The sequence below is a fragment of the Alosa pseudoharengus genome, unplaced genomic scaffold, assembly GCF_046254945.1.
Source record: "Alosa pseudoharengus isolate Yale_2024_CS ecotype anadromous, Long Island Sound unplaced genomic scaffold, YU_APseudo_1.1 YU_APseudo_1.1_scf_17, whole genome shotgun sequence".
NCBI classification, from domain to species: Eukaryota; Metazoa; Chordata; class Actinopteri; order Clupeiformes; family Clupeidae; genus Alosa; species Alosa pseudoharengus.
The window spans coordinates 2,593,591-2,611,090 of record NW_027468640.1 but is presented as its reverse complement, the minus strand read 5'-3'; the positions used below and the strand labels follow the sequence as shown (position 1 = coordinate 2,611,090).

Below are 17,500 nucleotides of genomic sequence, written 5' to 3'. Positions count from 1 at the left end.
AACGCCCCCCCCCCCCCCCAGACATTACATTAAATCCACCCCCACCCTACCTCCCCAAGAAAGTTCATTTAAAACAGATCAATCATTAATGAAACACCAAGTGTGTGTGGTGAGGGCTGCAAATGGTGTGCCAGAACAGTAATCAACCACACACACACGCATGCACGCACACATGCACACACACACACACACACACACACACACACAGAACAGTTTTAACTCAACATCTCCCAACCAAATGAACCTGTTTCCCCACACACAGCAACGAAAGGAGAGGAGGGAGGAGGAGAGGAGAGGAGGGGAGAGAGGAGAGGAGAGGAGAGGAGAGGAGAGAAGAGAGGAGAGAGAGGACAGAGGAGAGGAGAGGAGAGGAGAGAAGAGAGGAGAGAGAGGACAGAGGAGAGGAGAGGAGAGGAGAGGAGGGGAGAGAGGAGAGGAGGAAAGAGGAGAGGAGAGAGGAAAGAAGAGGAGGAGAGAGGAGAGGATAGAGGAGAGAGGAGAGGAAAGAGGAGAGGAGGAGAGAGAAGAGAGGAGATGAGAGGAGAAGAGAGAGAGGAGAGAGAGGATAGAGGAGAGGAGAGAGGAGAGGAGAAGAGAGAGAGGAGAGGAGAGGAGATGAGAGGAGAAGAGAGAGAGGAGATGAGATGAGAGGAGAAGAGAGAGAGGAGAGGAGAGAGGAAAGAGGAGAGAGAGGAGAGGAGATGAGAGGAGAAGAGAGAGAGGAGAGGAGATGAGAGGAGAAGAGAGAGAGGAGAGGAGAGAGGAAAGAGGAGAGAGAGGAGAGGAGGGGACACACTGAGCACATACAACACACTGAGCTTAGTTTAGCCACCAGAACAATAAAGGCATGATTAGGACTGATCTCAATAAAGGCATGTTTTAGGACTGATCTCAATAAAAGCATGTTTAGGACTGATCTCAATAAAAGCATGTTTTAGGACTGATCTCAATAAAAGCATGTTTAGGACTGATGTCAATAAAGGAAGTCATATTTATTTTGTGTTAATAAATTCAGCACATTGTGCTTGTTTATAATAGTGACTCTTGTGACCAATTAACCAATTAATTACATTACATTACATTACATTACATTTGGCTGATTTTTTAGCCAAAGCGACTAACAACATGGTAAACAGTTTAAGTTTTAGAGCAATTCTCAACAATATTAGGACAATTTAAAAAAACATTAGAGTACAGTAAGAATAAGTGCATCAGTGAGTGCTGTTTTTAACAGTTACGTGTCAGTTTAAGACGGCTGGTGAGTGCTAGGATCAGCAAGACTTGTTGTAAGTGTTGCTATGAGAGGAGATGTTCTCTAAAGAGCTGGGTCTTCAGGAGTTTTTTGAAAATGGAGAGGGATGTCCCTGCCCTTGTAGGAACTGGCAGTGTGTTCCACCAACGAGGAACAACAGATGAGAAAAGTTTGGATTGGCCTGAGCGTACCGGAGGTAGAGCTAGACGTCTGTATGAAGGCATTCAAGTAGGTGGGAGCAGAACCGGAGACTACTTTGTAGGCAAGCATTAGAGCCTTGAATTTGATGCGGGCCGCCATAGGTAGCCAATGTAGCTGGATGAGTAGCGGGGTAACATGTGCCCTCTTGGGTTGGTTGTAGACCAGGCGCGCCGCCGCGTTCTGGATCATCTGAAGTGGTTTCACTGCGCAGGCTGGGAGACCTGTCAGGAGGGCGTTGCAGTAGTCAAGTCGTGAGATGACTATTGCCTGAACCAGAAGTTGGGTGGCATCTTGAGTTAAGTAAGACCTGATTTTCCGTATATTGTAGAGTGCGAAACGGCATGACCGGGCGACTGAGGCAACATGATCTGAGAAGTTTAGTTGGTTGTCGAGAACAACTCCTAGATTTCTTGCAGTCCTGGTAGGTGAAACAGACAGGGAGTCAAATTTGATGTTGATGTCGTGGTGTATGGTAGGTTTAGCTGGGAGGACCAGCAGTTCAGTCTTTGAGAGGTTCAGCTGGAGGTGGTGTGCCTTCATCCATGTAGCTATGTTTGAGAGGCAATCCGAGATCCGTGCTGAAACCAAGGGGTCATCAGGTGGAAAGGACAGATAGAGCTGTGTGTCGTCTGCATAGCAGTGGTATGAGAAGCCATGCGAACGGATAATCTGTCCCAAGGAGGTGGTGTAGATAGCAAAGAGAAGGGGGCCCAGTACTGAGCCCTGGGGGACCCCTGTGGTGAGATGGTGAGGTGCAGATAGCTGACCAAGCCATGATACGTTAAACGAGCGTCCTGTGAGGTAGGATTCAAACCAGGAGAGAGCAGAACCGGAGATTCCCATGTTAGCGAGTATAGAGAGAAGGATGCGGTGATTAACCGTGTCAAAGGCAGCCGATAAGTCAAGCAGAATGAGTGCTGATGACCGAGCGGTCGCCCTGGCTTCTTTTAAGGCTTCTGTTACAGACAGCAGAGCCGTTTCGTTAGAGTGGCCGCTTTTGAACCCAGACTGATTTGGATCCAGAAGGTTGTTCTGTGAAAGGAAGTCAGAGACCTGTTTGGAGACTGCTCGTTCAATGCCTTTGGATAGGAAAGGCAGGAGTGAGACAGGGCGGTAGTTCTCGACTTGAGCAGGGTTGAGAGAAGCTTTCTTAAGTAACGGTGTTACCCGGGCCATTTTGAACGCTGTTGGAAATGTGCCGGAGGTTAGCGAGGCATTGATCACGTGTGTGATAGCTGGTGCGATGGTCGGGCTGATGGACTGAAGTAGGCTCGTAGGTATAGGGTCCAGCGAGCATGTGGTAGGACGGCTGCATGTCAGGAGTCTAGATACTTCATTCTCGGAGAGAGGCGTGAATGCTGAAAAAGATGATCTAGCAGTCCCTAGAGGTTGTAGGAGTGCGGTATCTGAGTCAGATGCGTTGAGTGGGCATGTAGAGAATTGACTGCTGATTGCCGCCACTTTGTTTGTAAAAAATGAGGCGAGGGTATCTGCAGTAAGGCTGGATGGAGGAGGAGGCATCTGAGGGTTGAGTAGCGATTTGAAGGTTAAAAAAAGCTTTCGAGTGTCTGTAGCGCTGTTGATTTTGTCATTGTAGAAAGCTGTCTTAGCAGCAGTGATGCTGGCTGAGAAGGAGGTCAGGAGTGTCTGGTAGTTTTTGAGGTCATCAGTTAGTTTGGATTTGTGCCATTTCCTCTCCGCGGCTCTGAGTTTGGTGCGCTGCGATCGGAGGGTATCATTTAGCCATGGATGAGAGTGTTTGGATCGAGCTGGCCTTGTGGTAAGAGGGCACAGCTCGTCTAGACACAAGCTCAGTGTGGAGCAGAGCGAGTCTGTGGCCTCATTAACCTCCAGAGAGGAGAAGGTGTTGAGTGGAGGTAGACCGGAGGCAACCACAGAGGAAAAGTGCGTTGGAGACAGGTTCCGGATGTTGCGGCGGAACGTGACCATCGGCTAAGGAGCCGGAGGCTGTTCTGTCAGGCTGACGTTGAACTGGATGAAGAAGTGGTCAGAAAGATGGAGAGGCGTCACCGTGAGGGTGTCTGTGCTGCAGTTCCGAGTGAAGATCAAGTCAAGCTCTTTGCCAGCTTTGTGTGTCGGTGGGCTTTGAACCAGTTTGAGGTCAAAGGAGTGGATCAGGGCCAAAAAGTCCGCTGAGCCTGGGGCATCTAAGTGGATGTTCATATCGCCGAGAACAAGAAGCGGACAGTCATGCTCAGGGATGGAGGACAGCAGAGTGTCAAGTTCGTCCAAAAAGACAGACAGGGCAGGGCGGTGGTCAAACTCCTGTAGCTTGTCATTACATCCAGTTTTTGACCGGTAAGTGTTCAGCTATCGCTTTTGCTGGTCTGCTGGCTGGCTTTAATGATTACTCTGCCTGGCTTTAACTCATTGAATGCCAAGCTGTTTTCGGAAGCTTTGTCCTAGAGTGCCAGCAATCTAGACCATTGTTGATGATTTTTGTACAGCCACAGCATATTCTGTGTTATAGCTATGAACACATACAATGGCTCGTTTAAAAGGTGAGACTTTAAGCTCTCAGTGGGTGCAAACCGTGTATTTCTACACGCCTCTGTTCCTGAGAAATCCCAAGCTAAACAGTGGCTAGTTTTCATCAAAATCGCTGTTTTTTTCTAGAAATGGAGATATAACGTCTTTCATGAAATATGAAGTGTTGCCTGTAAACTTCGGTAAACTTTCCGGGAAGTGATCAGCAAGACCTGGCGAGACTGCCACCTAGTGTTAGACCCACGAAAATGGCCTGGTTTTGACCTGACGTGCATGCGTCACTGATTCCAAAGCGGCAACCGAGTTATGATTATGATAAGATTGTGCGTTTTCATGAGTTTTCGATCATCATATATTTCATTTCCATTCATCACAGAGTTCCCAAAATCACATATAAGGTGTGTTAGAGTGTCTAGTTTCATAATTAAAAAAAAAAAGCTAAAAACGTAATATTACGTTTTTGGCACTCAACGCATGGGAAGGAAAAACGTAATATTACGTTTTTGGCTTTAATGTTTACTCTGCCCGGAGAGCAACAGCTGACCCTGGCTTTAATGTTTACTCTGCCCGGAGAGCAACAGCTGACCCTGGCTTTAATGTTTACTCTGCCTGGCTTTAATGTTTACTCTGCCTGGCTTTAATGTTTACTCTGGCTTTAATGTTTACTCTGCCCGGAGAGCAACAGCTGACCCATCCTTCCGTAGCTCTGGCCTCTGATTGGACGTTCAAGGGCACCTGACCCCATGTTATGGCCAGTTTTGCGATGGACTGTTGTTACGGCTGCATGTGTTCCCAGTGCTGTTTGCCCCTGTTCTCTCCCCTCTTCTGCAGGTAATTGCCCTGATCGGGAGCACCTGGCCAGCTGATTGATCAGGAGTAAAAGCAAAGATGGTTGATTACGAAGATACTTCCTGAGAGGCCATTTCCTGTGCCCAGAAATGTATGCAAATAGGGTAGCAGTAGTACACGCCCCGCATGAGGGGGGGCCACTACCCCCATTTATGCAGTGATCGGGCTCCCTTTTTAACATTGAGGTCTATGGCAGAATCCAAGAATTTCCCAGAATTTGTCAAAGCCTTATTTTTCTGAGCAATGGATGCACATTTCGGACACGGTATCATGATCTCCAAACCCTCCTCCCCATTTCAGGAGAATGTCGTGCCAGTATGACCCTCCAGTCGGGAGAAAATCAACATTAATGAAGGTGTACACCAAGTTTGTTTTGTACTCCGGCTTGTATGGCGTGGAACCGAGGTGTTCAAACATCAGTCATACGTCAGTGACACGCCGGTGTGCAGGCGGGGACTGAACCAGAGCCCGTCTCTGACTGAACTCCACTTTGCCCTCATAGACATGAACTAGGACCACCCATCTTGCTACGCATTCATTATCTTTGGTAAAAGGGCTTGAGGATCCTGTTCCTGGAGAGGCTTTTGGTGTGGGGACTGCTGGCTGTCTTGCTGCCTCTCAGCCTGGGATGTTGTCTTGTCTTTTGATTTGGACTTTGTGTCATGTCTATGTAGTGTTTTGTTATGGATTATCTTCATGTAATAAATCCCACTGGTTGGGTACATTTTAAAAGGTGTTACTGATATTTATTAGGATGTGGGGTCAGTGGTGGGCTTTTGTTCACCGCTAAAGGGCCACGTAAAGGTGGGGTATAAGTATAAGCAGGGCATGAAATTGGCACCCGCCCACACGCCAAATGCGGGTAACTTTTGTGATTGGCGGGTGAAACTGTCAATCTACCTGCCACGTTGGCGGGTAGCCAATAAGACAACACAACACTGAGCAAGGAGATGCACTGTCGGGATTGCCAATTTTTGAGCCAATAATCTACTCTTTACTCCGCTACATTTTCAATTGCCTTTCGTTACGAGAACAAGTTTATTATTGGAGAAAGTATCTCAAGGGAGAAAAGAGCAACTCTCCCCCGGTACACAACTGCGTGAGAGAAAAGAAACAGGGCTTCAGAATGCATTGCTACGTTTCCCCGCGATTATAAAAGTAATGGCTGGCCTATGTAGCCTACTACACGGAAGTAGATGTTCTATATAGCTAACAACTCAGTTAACGCAATGACGTCCTGCCAGTTGCTGCATCTTCTGGTGAGGCTGCCAGAGTGCCAACGAGACTAGAGGTATGACATGACAGCATCGTTCAACAATCACATTGGACAAGGAAAGTAGGCCTACAACTTAATTTACAAGCAAAGCAAATGCACTGGAAATCGAGCATACAAGTTAGAAAAAGCCTAGCATTCATTTATGTAGCCTCAGTGTTGCAGGACATGACATGAGACAGTCGGCTGAGAAAACATAGCCTGCTCTGTCACTCTGCCCGAGTGGATATGCCTAGGCTATTATAGCCTAAATATAGGTCTACCCATAATATAGCCATTGTTTTTAGGTTACATTGTCTGTATGGTGGAGTTATAACCAGACTTCTAGCAATGCAAAGCAGAAGAATCAGCTGCAATGTATTGGAAGACTGCTTTTCAATCCATAGCCACATAGCCTAATGCTTATTCTGGCAATGACAAAGTATATTAAATAAAATATATTTGAATTGGGCTTTTAAAATATGTTTGACTTATATGATTAGCTTACAGAGGAGGAGAAAAGCAAATAGGCATAAAGGATACTTTTGTATCCCTTTAAAGGTCCATCAAAAATATAAAAATGTAGGCCTACAAAAAAGTAACTTGTTAGGCCTACTTGAGTAATTTATTAACAAAGTACTTTTTTACTTTTACTTGAGTACTGTAATGTGTATTCTGTACAAGTTCAAGAACCATTCTTATGCATTTTCTGAGTCGTTCGCCTTTATTTTGGGCACAAAATAATTTTGGCTGGTAAAAAACCACTGTGGCAGGTGGATTTCAAAATTTCAGGCCCTGAGTATAAGTATATATACTCTTTTGATCCCGTGAGGGAAATTTGGTCTCTGCATTTATCCCAATCCATGAATTAGTGAAACACACACAGCACACAGTGTACACACAGTGAGGTGAAGCACACACTAATCCCGGCGCAGTAAGCTGCCTGCATCAACAGCGGCGCTCGGGGAACAGTGAGGGGTTAGGTGCCTTGCTCAAGGGCACTTCAGCCATGCCTACTGGTCGGGGTTCAAACCGGCAACCCTCCGGTTACAGGTCCGAAGTGCTAACCAGTGTGTGTGTGTGTGTGTGTGTGTGTGTGTGTGTGTGTGTGTGTGTGTGTGTGTGTGTGTGTGTGTGTGTGTAAAGGTGGGGTGTAACAGTGTGCATGTGTGTGTGTGTGTGTAAAGGTGTGTGGGGTGTAACAGTGTCCAAGAACACAATGTTGCTACTTAAGTTGTTCAATGCCAGGAGAGTCACCACAGCCCATGATTTGTTTGTGAATTGTCTATTTTGAAGAAAACTTTTTTGAAGAGAACTGCTAAAAGGGAGAATGACCAAGACGTGAAGGATCCACCTGGTCCGCAAGAGCTTGGACAGACGAGGGGGTGGGGTGATTATGGGACCCTAAAGGAATGAATCAGCTCTTCTTGTGACATCGCTCTCTAGTGGACAGACGAGGGGGTGATTATGAGACCCTAAAGGAATGAATCAGCTGTTTTTAGGTGACATCGCTCTCTAGTGGTCAATAGAAAGAACACATGCACATTCCTGAAGTTATGTACAGTGTAAAGGTTGGTCTGTAACAAGTGAAAGGAATTGGTAGTTACAGTTTGATAAATCATCTGAAGGCATCCTGTGTGACTGAGTTTATGCTAAATGTTCCATTGGGAGTTCTGCCCCTAAATGCCTTGACTCCATTGGTCAATGTACACAAGTGACAACAGGCTGCTTTCAAATGATCCGTGAAACTGTAATTAACGACTCCTTTAACACAAAGAACAAAACATGCAATTTTGATAATATGTTTGTACTCCGGCATTAAGATTTGTGCAAAATGTCGCCATCTAGGACAGGGGTCGGCAACCCGCTTGCACGTTATATTTTCCTTTAACAGACTGGCCACATGGACTTTAATTTATAGGGCCTGTTATTAAATACATTCATTTCAAATGTTACAAACAAATGTGACTAACTTATCAAGTTTAAGTTTCCTATTCATCTGGTTTATGAGTGTATTTGTAATTGTAATTTATTTGAACAGGGACAGTGGCCTTTAGTCAAATCAAGTGTTTGTTTTTGCCATTTGCTGAAGTACAAGCGTAGGTGTGTGTGTGTGTGTTTGAAGTACAAGCGTACAGGGGCATTTGATTACAAGCGTACAGAGGCATTTGAGTACAAGCGTACAGGGGCATTTAAATAAAAATAACTAGTCTACAATAAGGGGCATTTGATTACTTGTGCAGATCAATCAGTCAGTAAAAAAACACTCATTATTAAAAAACAGAACAATAAGTCCACATAATAAATAACAATAAGTAGGCTATACAATAAATACAGAATAGCAAAAGTGCAAAGGATTGCACAGAAAGGTGAGGTAGGTGTGGGTGCGTGTGTGTGTGTGTGTGTGTGTGTGTGTGTATGTATGTGTGTGTGTGTGTGTGTGTGTGGGCGCGCACGTCTCAATGTGTCAGAGTCTGAGGTGGGACAGGCTATTTTAAATCAGATAGACAGGGTGCGATTTGTAGGGGGGGATGGTGAGGATTTCCCACCCTCTGGTTTTCCTATCCCTACCTCTGCTAAATTATTTTTATCGTCGGGGGGGACAACATTTATCCCCCTCTGCCCCTCATATTGATTAATGCTACTTCATATAAGTAAAGCGCTGCAACGTGAGAACAGGCTAGCCTACATAATAATCTGACATCAGAAACGCACCGTTACTGCTGACACAGTGGCTGCGTGATAACTTAATTTGGCTTTGATCGTGCAGGACATTTCAGAATGTCGAGTGTGTAATCCATCATAAATGGCTAGGTTCAATGGAAAAGTTAGCTGGACAAATGAAAGAAAACGAGAAGGATTCAGTGAAGCATAATAATGTTTTAGAACCTTCAAAATTAGAAAACTGATGCAACTGAGATGGAGGACAACTGCACGTAGAGTAGAACGTAGGCCTATCCGAAGGAACTTACATTAAATGAGGAGATATTTGCTGAATGTCACAAAAAGTGTTACCGAAATTGCTTGGCATCGCTTATTCAATGGCTCTCTACCGAAACACCTGTAGTTTGCGGAGGACGAACGAGAAAGCACTCGTTTGATAAATCAGCCAGTAGTAGACAAATAACTTTTAGAAATAATCTGTTCTGCAAAAACGAATGTTGGTGGGTATTTAAACTATCTAGCGGGTGTTTTAACAGCTGCAAGAAATAGAAGCTTCATGGTCTTTATGTTCTGGTTCGTAAATTATTTTCATAAAACTTCAAGTTGCCCTATAACTTTACTCTCCAAACTCTTCACTGCACTGTAGGCAATTAACTGACAGTATGATAGGCTATTTATTTTCTGTAGGCTACAATAAACACATTTATTTTTTCAACTTTTGCAATATTAGGCCTACGCACTTGGCTACTGAACGCAAATCAGCAGGAGAGAGAATGCACGTAGCCTACTCAGTGTAGCGCAATGTGTAGGCTATTTGGTTACCAACTAACACTGTTAGCCAATTCACTAACTTCAGTGCCATAATATACAATGTTTTTTACACAACAAATACAGAAAGAATGGAGGCAGCAAAAGTAGAGAAGTAATTTCAGATGGGGCAAGAACAAGGCTAATTTGTATGCTTGTCAAAACGTAGTCCTACCCTGCATTAGAGGAGCTGATCATCATACCAAGCACACTCGCTGTTTAAAGTCATACACCACGGTAAACTAAAACTAAAATGTTACAAAGGTGGCAAAAATAATATAGGGTATTATTAGCCATGACATTACTAGGCTATGAATCGTTCATTCATTTTTTTTTTTTGGGGGGGGGGGGGGGGGGGGGCTTTACAAACTTATTCAAAATCATCCCCCCCTCTGGTTTTTACACAAATCGCACCCTGCAGATAGACAGTCCTGCTGGGTAGAAGCTGCTGGGTTCTGAAAGCTCTCAGGTGCTTCAGCTACTCTTTGTTGGCTCTCTGGGTTTGTTTAAAAATAGAAATGAATAAAATACTTTCTTAAATAATCTTAAATAATATGATAAGATTAAAATATTTTTACAACAGTGTTAAGCTTTAGCCTAATACATCCTTAAGTTCTTAACGTAAATGTAGCCTGTAGCCAACGGCGTATAAAATGTGTAAAAAAACATATTTTTATTTGAACGGGTCATAGCCTTGCATCCCTTGGACAAGCAAGAGATGGTGTCAAACTCGGCAAAAAGTCGTGGAGTAAAACAGATCAATTTAATGCTTGGACGAAGAATTCACCAGCACTGCGACTGAATTAACGGCGGGATGTCTGATCTGCAGCAAGAGGACACGACACATTTACTGTTGAAGACATCTCGAGATCGAGAGTAGATCATTCTGAGAGCGCCGATATCCATGCAGACCAAATGCCATGCCATGCAACATTGTGTAAGTTGAAGTTGCCCGGGCGATTCAGATCATTCTGAGAGCGCCGATATCCATGCAGACCAAATGCCATGCCATGCAACATTGTGTAAGTTGAAGTTGTCCGGCGATTCAGAACTTTTCTCTCACTACATTCCGCCAGCTTGGATGAAAATCGGGCTTGTAGTTTTGTAGTTTTGTGTGATCATCAGGGAAACAATGAAATGGCTTTGGAGCATTGTATTCAGACACTGAGCAAAAATGTCAAGGCATGTTTAGCCTGGGGATGGGAACCGTTTAGAATCAACTTGAAGACGCAGCAGTCTATTTTGGACCACTGTTTGATTAGTTGTTCTGGCCTGTCATCCAATTTATTTATTTATTTTAAATCTATTTGCTAACCCTTGATTCAGGTGATGTTGATAAGCTAATTCAGACCAGTAGGTTGAAGACTGCTTGTATTTAAAGGGCTTAAATATAGTTGCGGCCCTCAGCAAGTTTTTATTTATTTTTTTACATTTTTGGTAAAAAAAAATGACTTTTTTTGAAAGTAAAGGGTGCCAACCCTGATCTAGAATAACGAGAGAGAAAGAAGAGGAGGGAGGAAGAGGAGGAGGATGAGGAGGATGATGATGAGGGAGGAAGAGGAGGATGCAGGGAGGATGAAGAGGGAGATGAAGATGGAGGAAGGATGATGAAGAGGAGGGAGGATAAAGAGGAAGAGGAGGTTGTGGACCAGCAGAGTGACCCCATAGTGACCCCTAAAGGCTCTGGACCAGCAGAGTGACCCCATAGTGACCCCATAGTGACCCCTAAAGGCTCTGGACCAGCAGAGTGACCCCATAGTGACCCCTAAAGGGACCAGCATAGTGGACCAGCCTAGTGATCACTAAAGGCTCTGGACCAGCAGAGTGACCCCATAGTGACCCCTAAAGGCTCTGCACCAGCAGAGTGACCCCATAGTGACCCCTAAAGGCTCTGGACCAACAGAGTGACCCCATAGTGACCCCTAAAGGCTCTGGACCAGCAGAGTGACCCCATAGTGACCCCTAAAGACCCCATAGTGACCCCTAAAGGCTCTGGACCAGCATAGTGACCCCATAGTGACCCCTAAAGGCTCTGGACGATCTCCTCAGCTCAGTCAGCAGTAGGAGACACACACTAATGCTCCTTTCAACACAGCTACACAACTGAACAAGCCATCATCTTCAACATGCCCCCATGGGGTACACATCTACACTATTCCCCCACTAATCAACATGCCCCCATGGAGTACAAATCCACACTATTCCCCCTCATACACTAATCAACATGCCCCCATGGGGTACACATTCACACTAATCAACATGCCCCCATGGAGTACACATCCACACTATTCAACATGCCCCCATGGAGTACAAATCCACACTAATCAACATGCCCCCATGGAGTACAAATCCACACTATTCCCTCTCATACACTAATCAACATGCCCCCATGGGGTACACATCCACACTAATCAACATGCCCCCATGGGGTACACATCCACACTAATCAACATGCCCCCATGGAGTACAAATCCACACTAATCAACATGCCCCCATGGAGTACAAATCCACACTATTCCCCCTCATACACTAATCAACATGCCCCCATGGGGTACACATCCACACTAATCAACATGCCCCCATGGGGTACACATGAACACTATTCCCCTCATACACTAATCAACATGCCCCCATGGGGTACACATCCACACTATTCCCCCTCATACACTAATCAATATGCCCCCATGGAGTACACGTGAACACTATTCCCCTCATACACTAATCAACATGCCCCCATGGAGTACACATCCACACTAATCAACATGCCCCCATGGAATACAAATCCACACTATTCCCCCTCATACACTAATCAACATGCCCCCATGGAGTACACATCCACACTAATCAACATGCCCCCATGGAGTACACATCAACACTATTCCCCTCATACACTAATCAACATGCCCCCATGGAATACACATGAACACTATTCCCCTCATACACTAATCAACATGCCCCCATGGAATACACATGAACACTATTCCCCTCATACACTAATCAACCCCATAATGTCCATATAGGTCAGCAGTGAGGAAAATGGGTCACCACTAACCTGCACTAACGTCTGTGGCCACAAGGTGGCAGATACTCAGCCTGAACCACAGCTAAAAGCAGGTTAATGCAAGTGGAGATGTTTGGCAGAATGCTGCTGGATAGGGCTCTGTAAACTGTCATTTGCGAAGATAAATTAGATATCTATTAGTTACAATAAAAGATTTACCAGATGTGCCATAAGACTGTAGCCTATACAACACACTGTTTGGAAATGCATTGAGGTTGTGCTTCTTTAGCTTGCTGTTGGTCGAACGGTAGTTATGTGGCTGAAGTGATGAATGGGAAAAATCTCATATGGAGACATTTCCCAATGGAGTGAAACCACACAGTGGACAGAAGCGGATTGGTCTGGTGATGCCAGACTACCAGGCTGTTTGGGAAGAAATGACACAACAACCCTTTTCAACTCAGAAATGTGGAGGTGGTAGAGATGAGATTGGAGGTGGTAGAGATGAGATGTGCGAGTCCAGAACAACATCTCTGCTGGAAAAGTGAAAACATAGATTAGGCTAATAATCTGATATTATTATTATTATTATTATTGTTGTTGTTGTATAAGGTAACGTCAACATAAGACAACCCCCATTATGGCAAAAGGAGGAGGCATTTCCCGTGAAGCCTATTCATAGCTGATTGGTTTACAGACCTGTCCTATTCATCGCTGATTGGTGTACAGACCTGTCCATCTAGCGGCCTTATCTCGGCGATGAAAAAAGGGTAGCCTACATCGGTAAGCCCCAGAGGATGTCGGAGAGACGTTTCCTTTCCTGTATTTGAAGAAAAGGGGAATTTTAGCCTGAAAATTAAATGACGCCGTTGTGATTATTTCCTTTTTTGTCAACATCACTCCCTCGCCCAGTCGTGTCTGCGTATGGGTGTAAAATGTTCTGTTCCTCGGGACATTGACAGCGGGAAGGTCTCGCATCGCAGGGCTGGGACGCTGAACCTGCTGCTGCTGTTGCCCCGCTTACTTGAATGCCCCGATAGTTTTATCCCCAGAGAACCGAACCGTGTGCTGAACAGCGACCATGTCGGGGAAGCATTATAAGGGCCACGAGGTCAGCTGCTGCATCAAATACTTCATATTCGGATTCAACATCATCTTCTGGGTAAGGAGTCTGCGACCGATCTCTCTTTTGTTTAAAGCGCGAGGCATGACAGAGGCTCCAAGCGCTTCTTCTAGTGACTATTACAAATGGCTATTGGGATATTTGCTGTTCCAATGCCACACATTCATTGTATTGTATTTAAACATCGGGGTTGGTCGTTTTCATGCGATTGACATGTCCTTGACGTAAATTGGAGGCTCGTAGCCTATAACGGTGCCTGTCTTTGTCGGGCGTTTTGGAGCTGGGTCCGGGCGCCGGTCCTGGCGTTGTGCAGTGGATTCAGTCTCTGCCTGCTGAGCCGTAGGCTACACTTAATAATCGGATTTGTGTGTGGACTGTCTGTCACGATCAATTCTGTTAGGCTGCATTCACAGTTTATTATCACAATATAGATATAGCCTCCTAATAAATACACCGGGGTTGGCCTACATTGGGTTTTCATGTAGCCTAGCCTAATGGCTTTTTCTATAGGCTATATTAGGCTCTTGCACCTGCAAGACAGGCGATACACGTCCATTAATAGGAGAGTTTGCTCAAATTGTACTCCTTTGCATAGTTTGGCCTTGCTACAGCGTGTGATGCTTTTGTTGTTAAAACTTCCTTGTGTGCGTGTGTGTGCTTGTGTGTGTGTGTGTGAAGGAGGATGTTTTCGTTGGCAGTGGCACTGAGGGGAAGATGCAGTGTGTAGTCAGTGTGTAGTCAGTAGTCAGTGTGTAGTCAGTAGTCAGTGTGTAGTCAGTGTGTAGTCAGTAGTCAGTAGGCAGTGTGTAGTCAGTAGATAGTGTGTAGTCAGTAGGCAGTGTGTAGTCAGTGTGTAGACCGTAGGCAGTGTGTAGTCAGTCAGTGTGTAGTCAGTAGTCAGTGTGTAGTCAGTGTGTAGTCAGTAGGTAGTGTGTAGTCAGTAGTCAGTAGGCAGTGTGTAGTCAGTAGGCAGTGTGTAGTCAGTAGTCAGTGTTAGTCAGTAGTGTGTATTCAGTAGTCAGTGTTAGTCAGAAGTCAGTGTGTAGTCGACTGAAGTCATCAAACACTGGCGCCCTGCATTGGCCTATTTTGGCTCCTTGGCCGCGACAGGACACAGCCGGCGACGCCACATGCAAGCGCTATGGAAACTAGTGATATGGTAGACCCACTGTGCTTGGCTAGCACCTTTGGGAACTAGCGATGTGGTACTCGCTCAGCCAGCGCCATGGAAACCAGTGATGTGGTACTCGCTCAGCCAGCGCCATGGAAACTAGTGATATGGTACTCGCTCAGCCTCACTCGCTAACCCTAACCCACTGCACTTGGCTAACGTCATGGTGAACTAGCAATGTGGTACTCAAGGGCTTGGCTAATATCATGGTGAACTAGCGATGTGGTACTCAAGGGCTTGGCTAACGTCATGGTGAACTAGCGATGTGGTACTCAAGGGCTTGGCTAATGTCATGGTGAACTAGCGATGTGGTACTCAATAGGCCAGGGCTTGGTCAGTGTCATCCCATCAGAACACCAAAGAATTCTAAACTTCCTTTCCCCACTAGGGCCAGGATAAAGGTGTACGTATTAGAGATTGCAATTTTTTGGGCCGATTATGATAATCGGATTTTCAGACCGATTTTAGTCAATTCCAAATTTTATTTCTTTTAACCACTTTACAGCACACACAAATAGTTATTTTCTATCTTTTCTTTAATACAGTAGAACATGTTAATAAAATGTAATCAACTTATCAATAATGGAATGGCTGTTAAAAAAATGGAACCGGTGAGCAGACAGATTCTTCTTCAAATCTCACTTTAGCTGCAGTATCAAACTATAATGCTTCCTAGTGATGCACCGATGTGAAAATTGTGGCCGATACCGATAACCGATATTAATTTTGCTGATATGGCCGATACCGATATTTACCGATGTCTGTATAGAAAACACATTCTTATGATAATCAAATAAAGAGCTATTTTCCAAAATGCATTTTTTTAAATAACGTTTCAATAGCCTACCTTAGAACACCAGAGGATTACAATATAATAGAATATATCTGTATTATTTTATATCCTGATATAAAAAGAGAGAATACTGAATGTCTGATATTTATGACAGCACTTTATGCAGATTAGCCTATAGGTATGGCACACCTACTATTTATATATTACAACTCTCCCTCTTTAATTCAGCTGTGTGGTTGAAGCCTGGAAATATTGTAAACAAAGTAGCATAGTAGCATAGTTGGCTAGCTTATCATAGTCTACTGATTGGACTGTTCAGTTTCCCCATGTGTGTTTAAGTTTAAAGGTAATAGAGTGGTGAAGTCCCGCCCCTTCCGTTTGCCTCCATGGGACCTATCTTTCAAAAAAAATTGAATGGCAGTCTATGGCGAAAAAGAAATTATTTTCTGGTCCCGGTTGACTTGTGCCTTGAATTACCCATATGATGTTTGTCAATTTTAAAGACAATTTTTCATGTAAAGACATTTGCAGTTTGTTTCGTAACTATTGAATTACAACATTGTGAAAGATCGTAATTCCAACGACTACAAACCCATCAGTCGCGCTAGTGACGTTAGCTCATTCACAGCCACACTAGATTGTACAAGCATACCAGCAACAGGTCTTAATTGGTCTTTCCTTGCCGAAGAAAATACCATGAGTCAGAGGATTAAACACATCAGGTAAGTTGTATTCGTCCATAGACTGTACATTACATACTGTTAAGTGACATAGCAGGCAGCAAGATGCAACCGTTAACTAGCATAACAGCTCTTATCGTTTCATTACGTTGGTGACGTACATCGTTCGAGACGAGAGATGTAGTCCACTGAGTGGATTCGCACAAAACCAACATAACTTTTGAAGTCTATCGAACAACAGTACTTTCTTGACGTGAAAAATTATCTTTTAAATTCACACACATCATATGTGAAATTTGTGGCACAATTCAAACTGGACCAAAAAATAATTGTTATCTCTCCATTAACTCCCGTTCATAATTTTTTGAAAGATAGGTCCCATGGATCGGAAGTAGAAGGGGCGGGACTTCACCACTCTATACTTGTTCTCCTTGGTACAGGCACTTTTGGGAAACACTGGTATTGAGATGATCAGTCAACTTGAAACCAAGAGTTTTAAGCAAATATGTGCAGCATGCTAATGTTGCTAAGCAGATTTAATAGTAATTTAGCTAGTCGTCTTCTATGAGTCCTTGCTTTCACGATTGTAATGTTTTATTTGGATTGCGTTGGCCGAGTCGCGCGTGTCCATTGAGTGAGCGAGAGAGAGCGGGGCAAAGAGAGGGCTGTTGTAAAATGGTGTTGCGGCTCCTTTAAGAGAGCTCCGTGTGTGTGTGTGTGTGTGTGTGTGTGGGAAGAAGCTGGGAAGGAGGGAGATAGAGTGAGGAAGTGTATGTATGCGACTGGAGCAGAGAGTGTGGAAGTTCAAGTTGGAGTCTGCACACAGTGTGAGCGGTGTTACTGTCCGAAATAAAACTCCATAAAGTTCAGCTCGTGTATTTTGCTCATCAGAAATGGGACCGTGACCCCGACGTTATTCTATCTTATAACATCGGCCCTGGAGTAACGAATCTCCCCTGCGTTTCTGACTACGGTCTGAAACAAAGCAGGAAAGGTTAACAGGGGGTTTATACTGTTTGGTAAAGTCTACAATGAAAGCAACGTAGGCTACCGCCAAGTAAAGCGGGAGATGTGTGTTGTTTATGCGGCCGCGTAAGTTGCAAAGCACTGCTAGACACTAGAAAGGCCGTGTCGGTTCTGCCTTTTCACACCGCGACACAGGTTTGTGGATATGAGTGTTGCGATTTCAGTTTTGAATC

The 17,500-nt window shown here is 44.6% G+C and overlaps 1 protein-coding gene across 1 annotated transcript in view; it reads left to right on the top strand.

Moving 5' to 3' along the window:
- The first annotated feature begins 13,308 nt into the window (after nt 1–13,308).
- Nucleotides 13,309–17,500, top strand: part of tspan5a (tetraspanin 5a) — a 36,959-nt gene continuing 32,767 nt past the window's right edge. Inside the window, exon 1 of the mRNA XM_076288457.1 lies at nt 13,309–13,696. Coding sequence (XP_076144572.1) covers nt 13,616–13,696 — 81 coding nt within the window. The 5' untranslated portion in view covers nt 13,309–13,615. The remainder of the gene's footprint in view (nt 13,697–17,500) is intronic.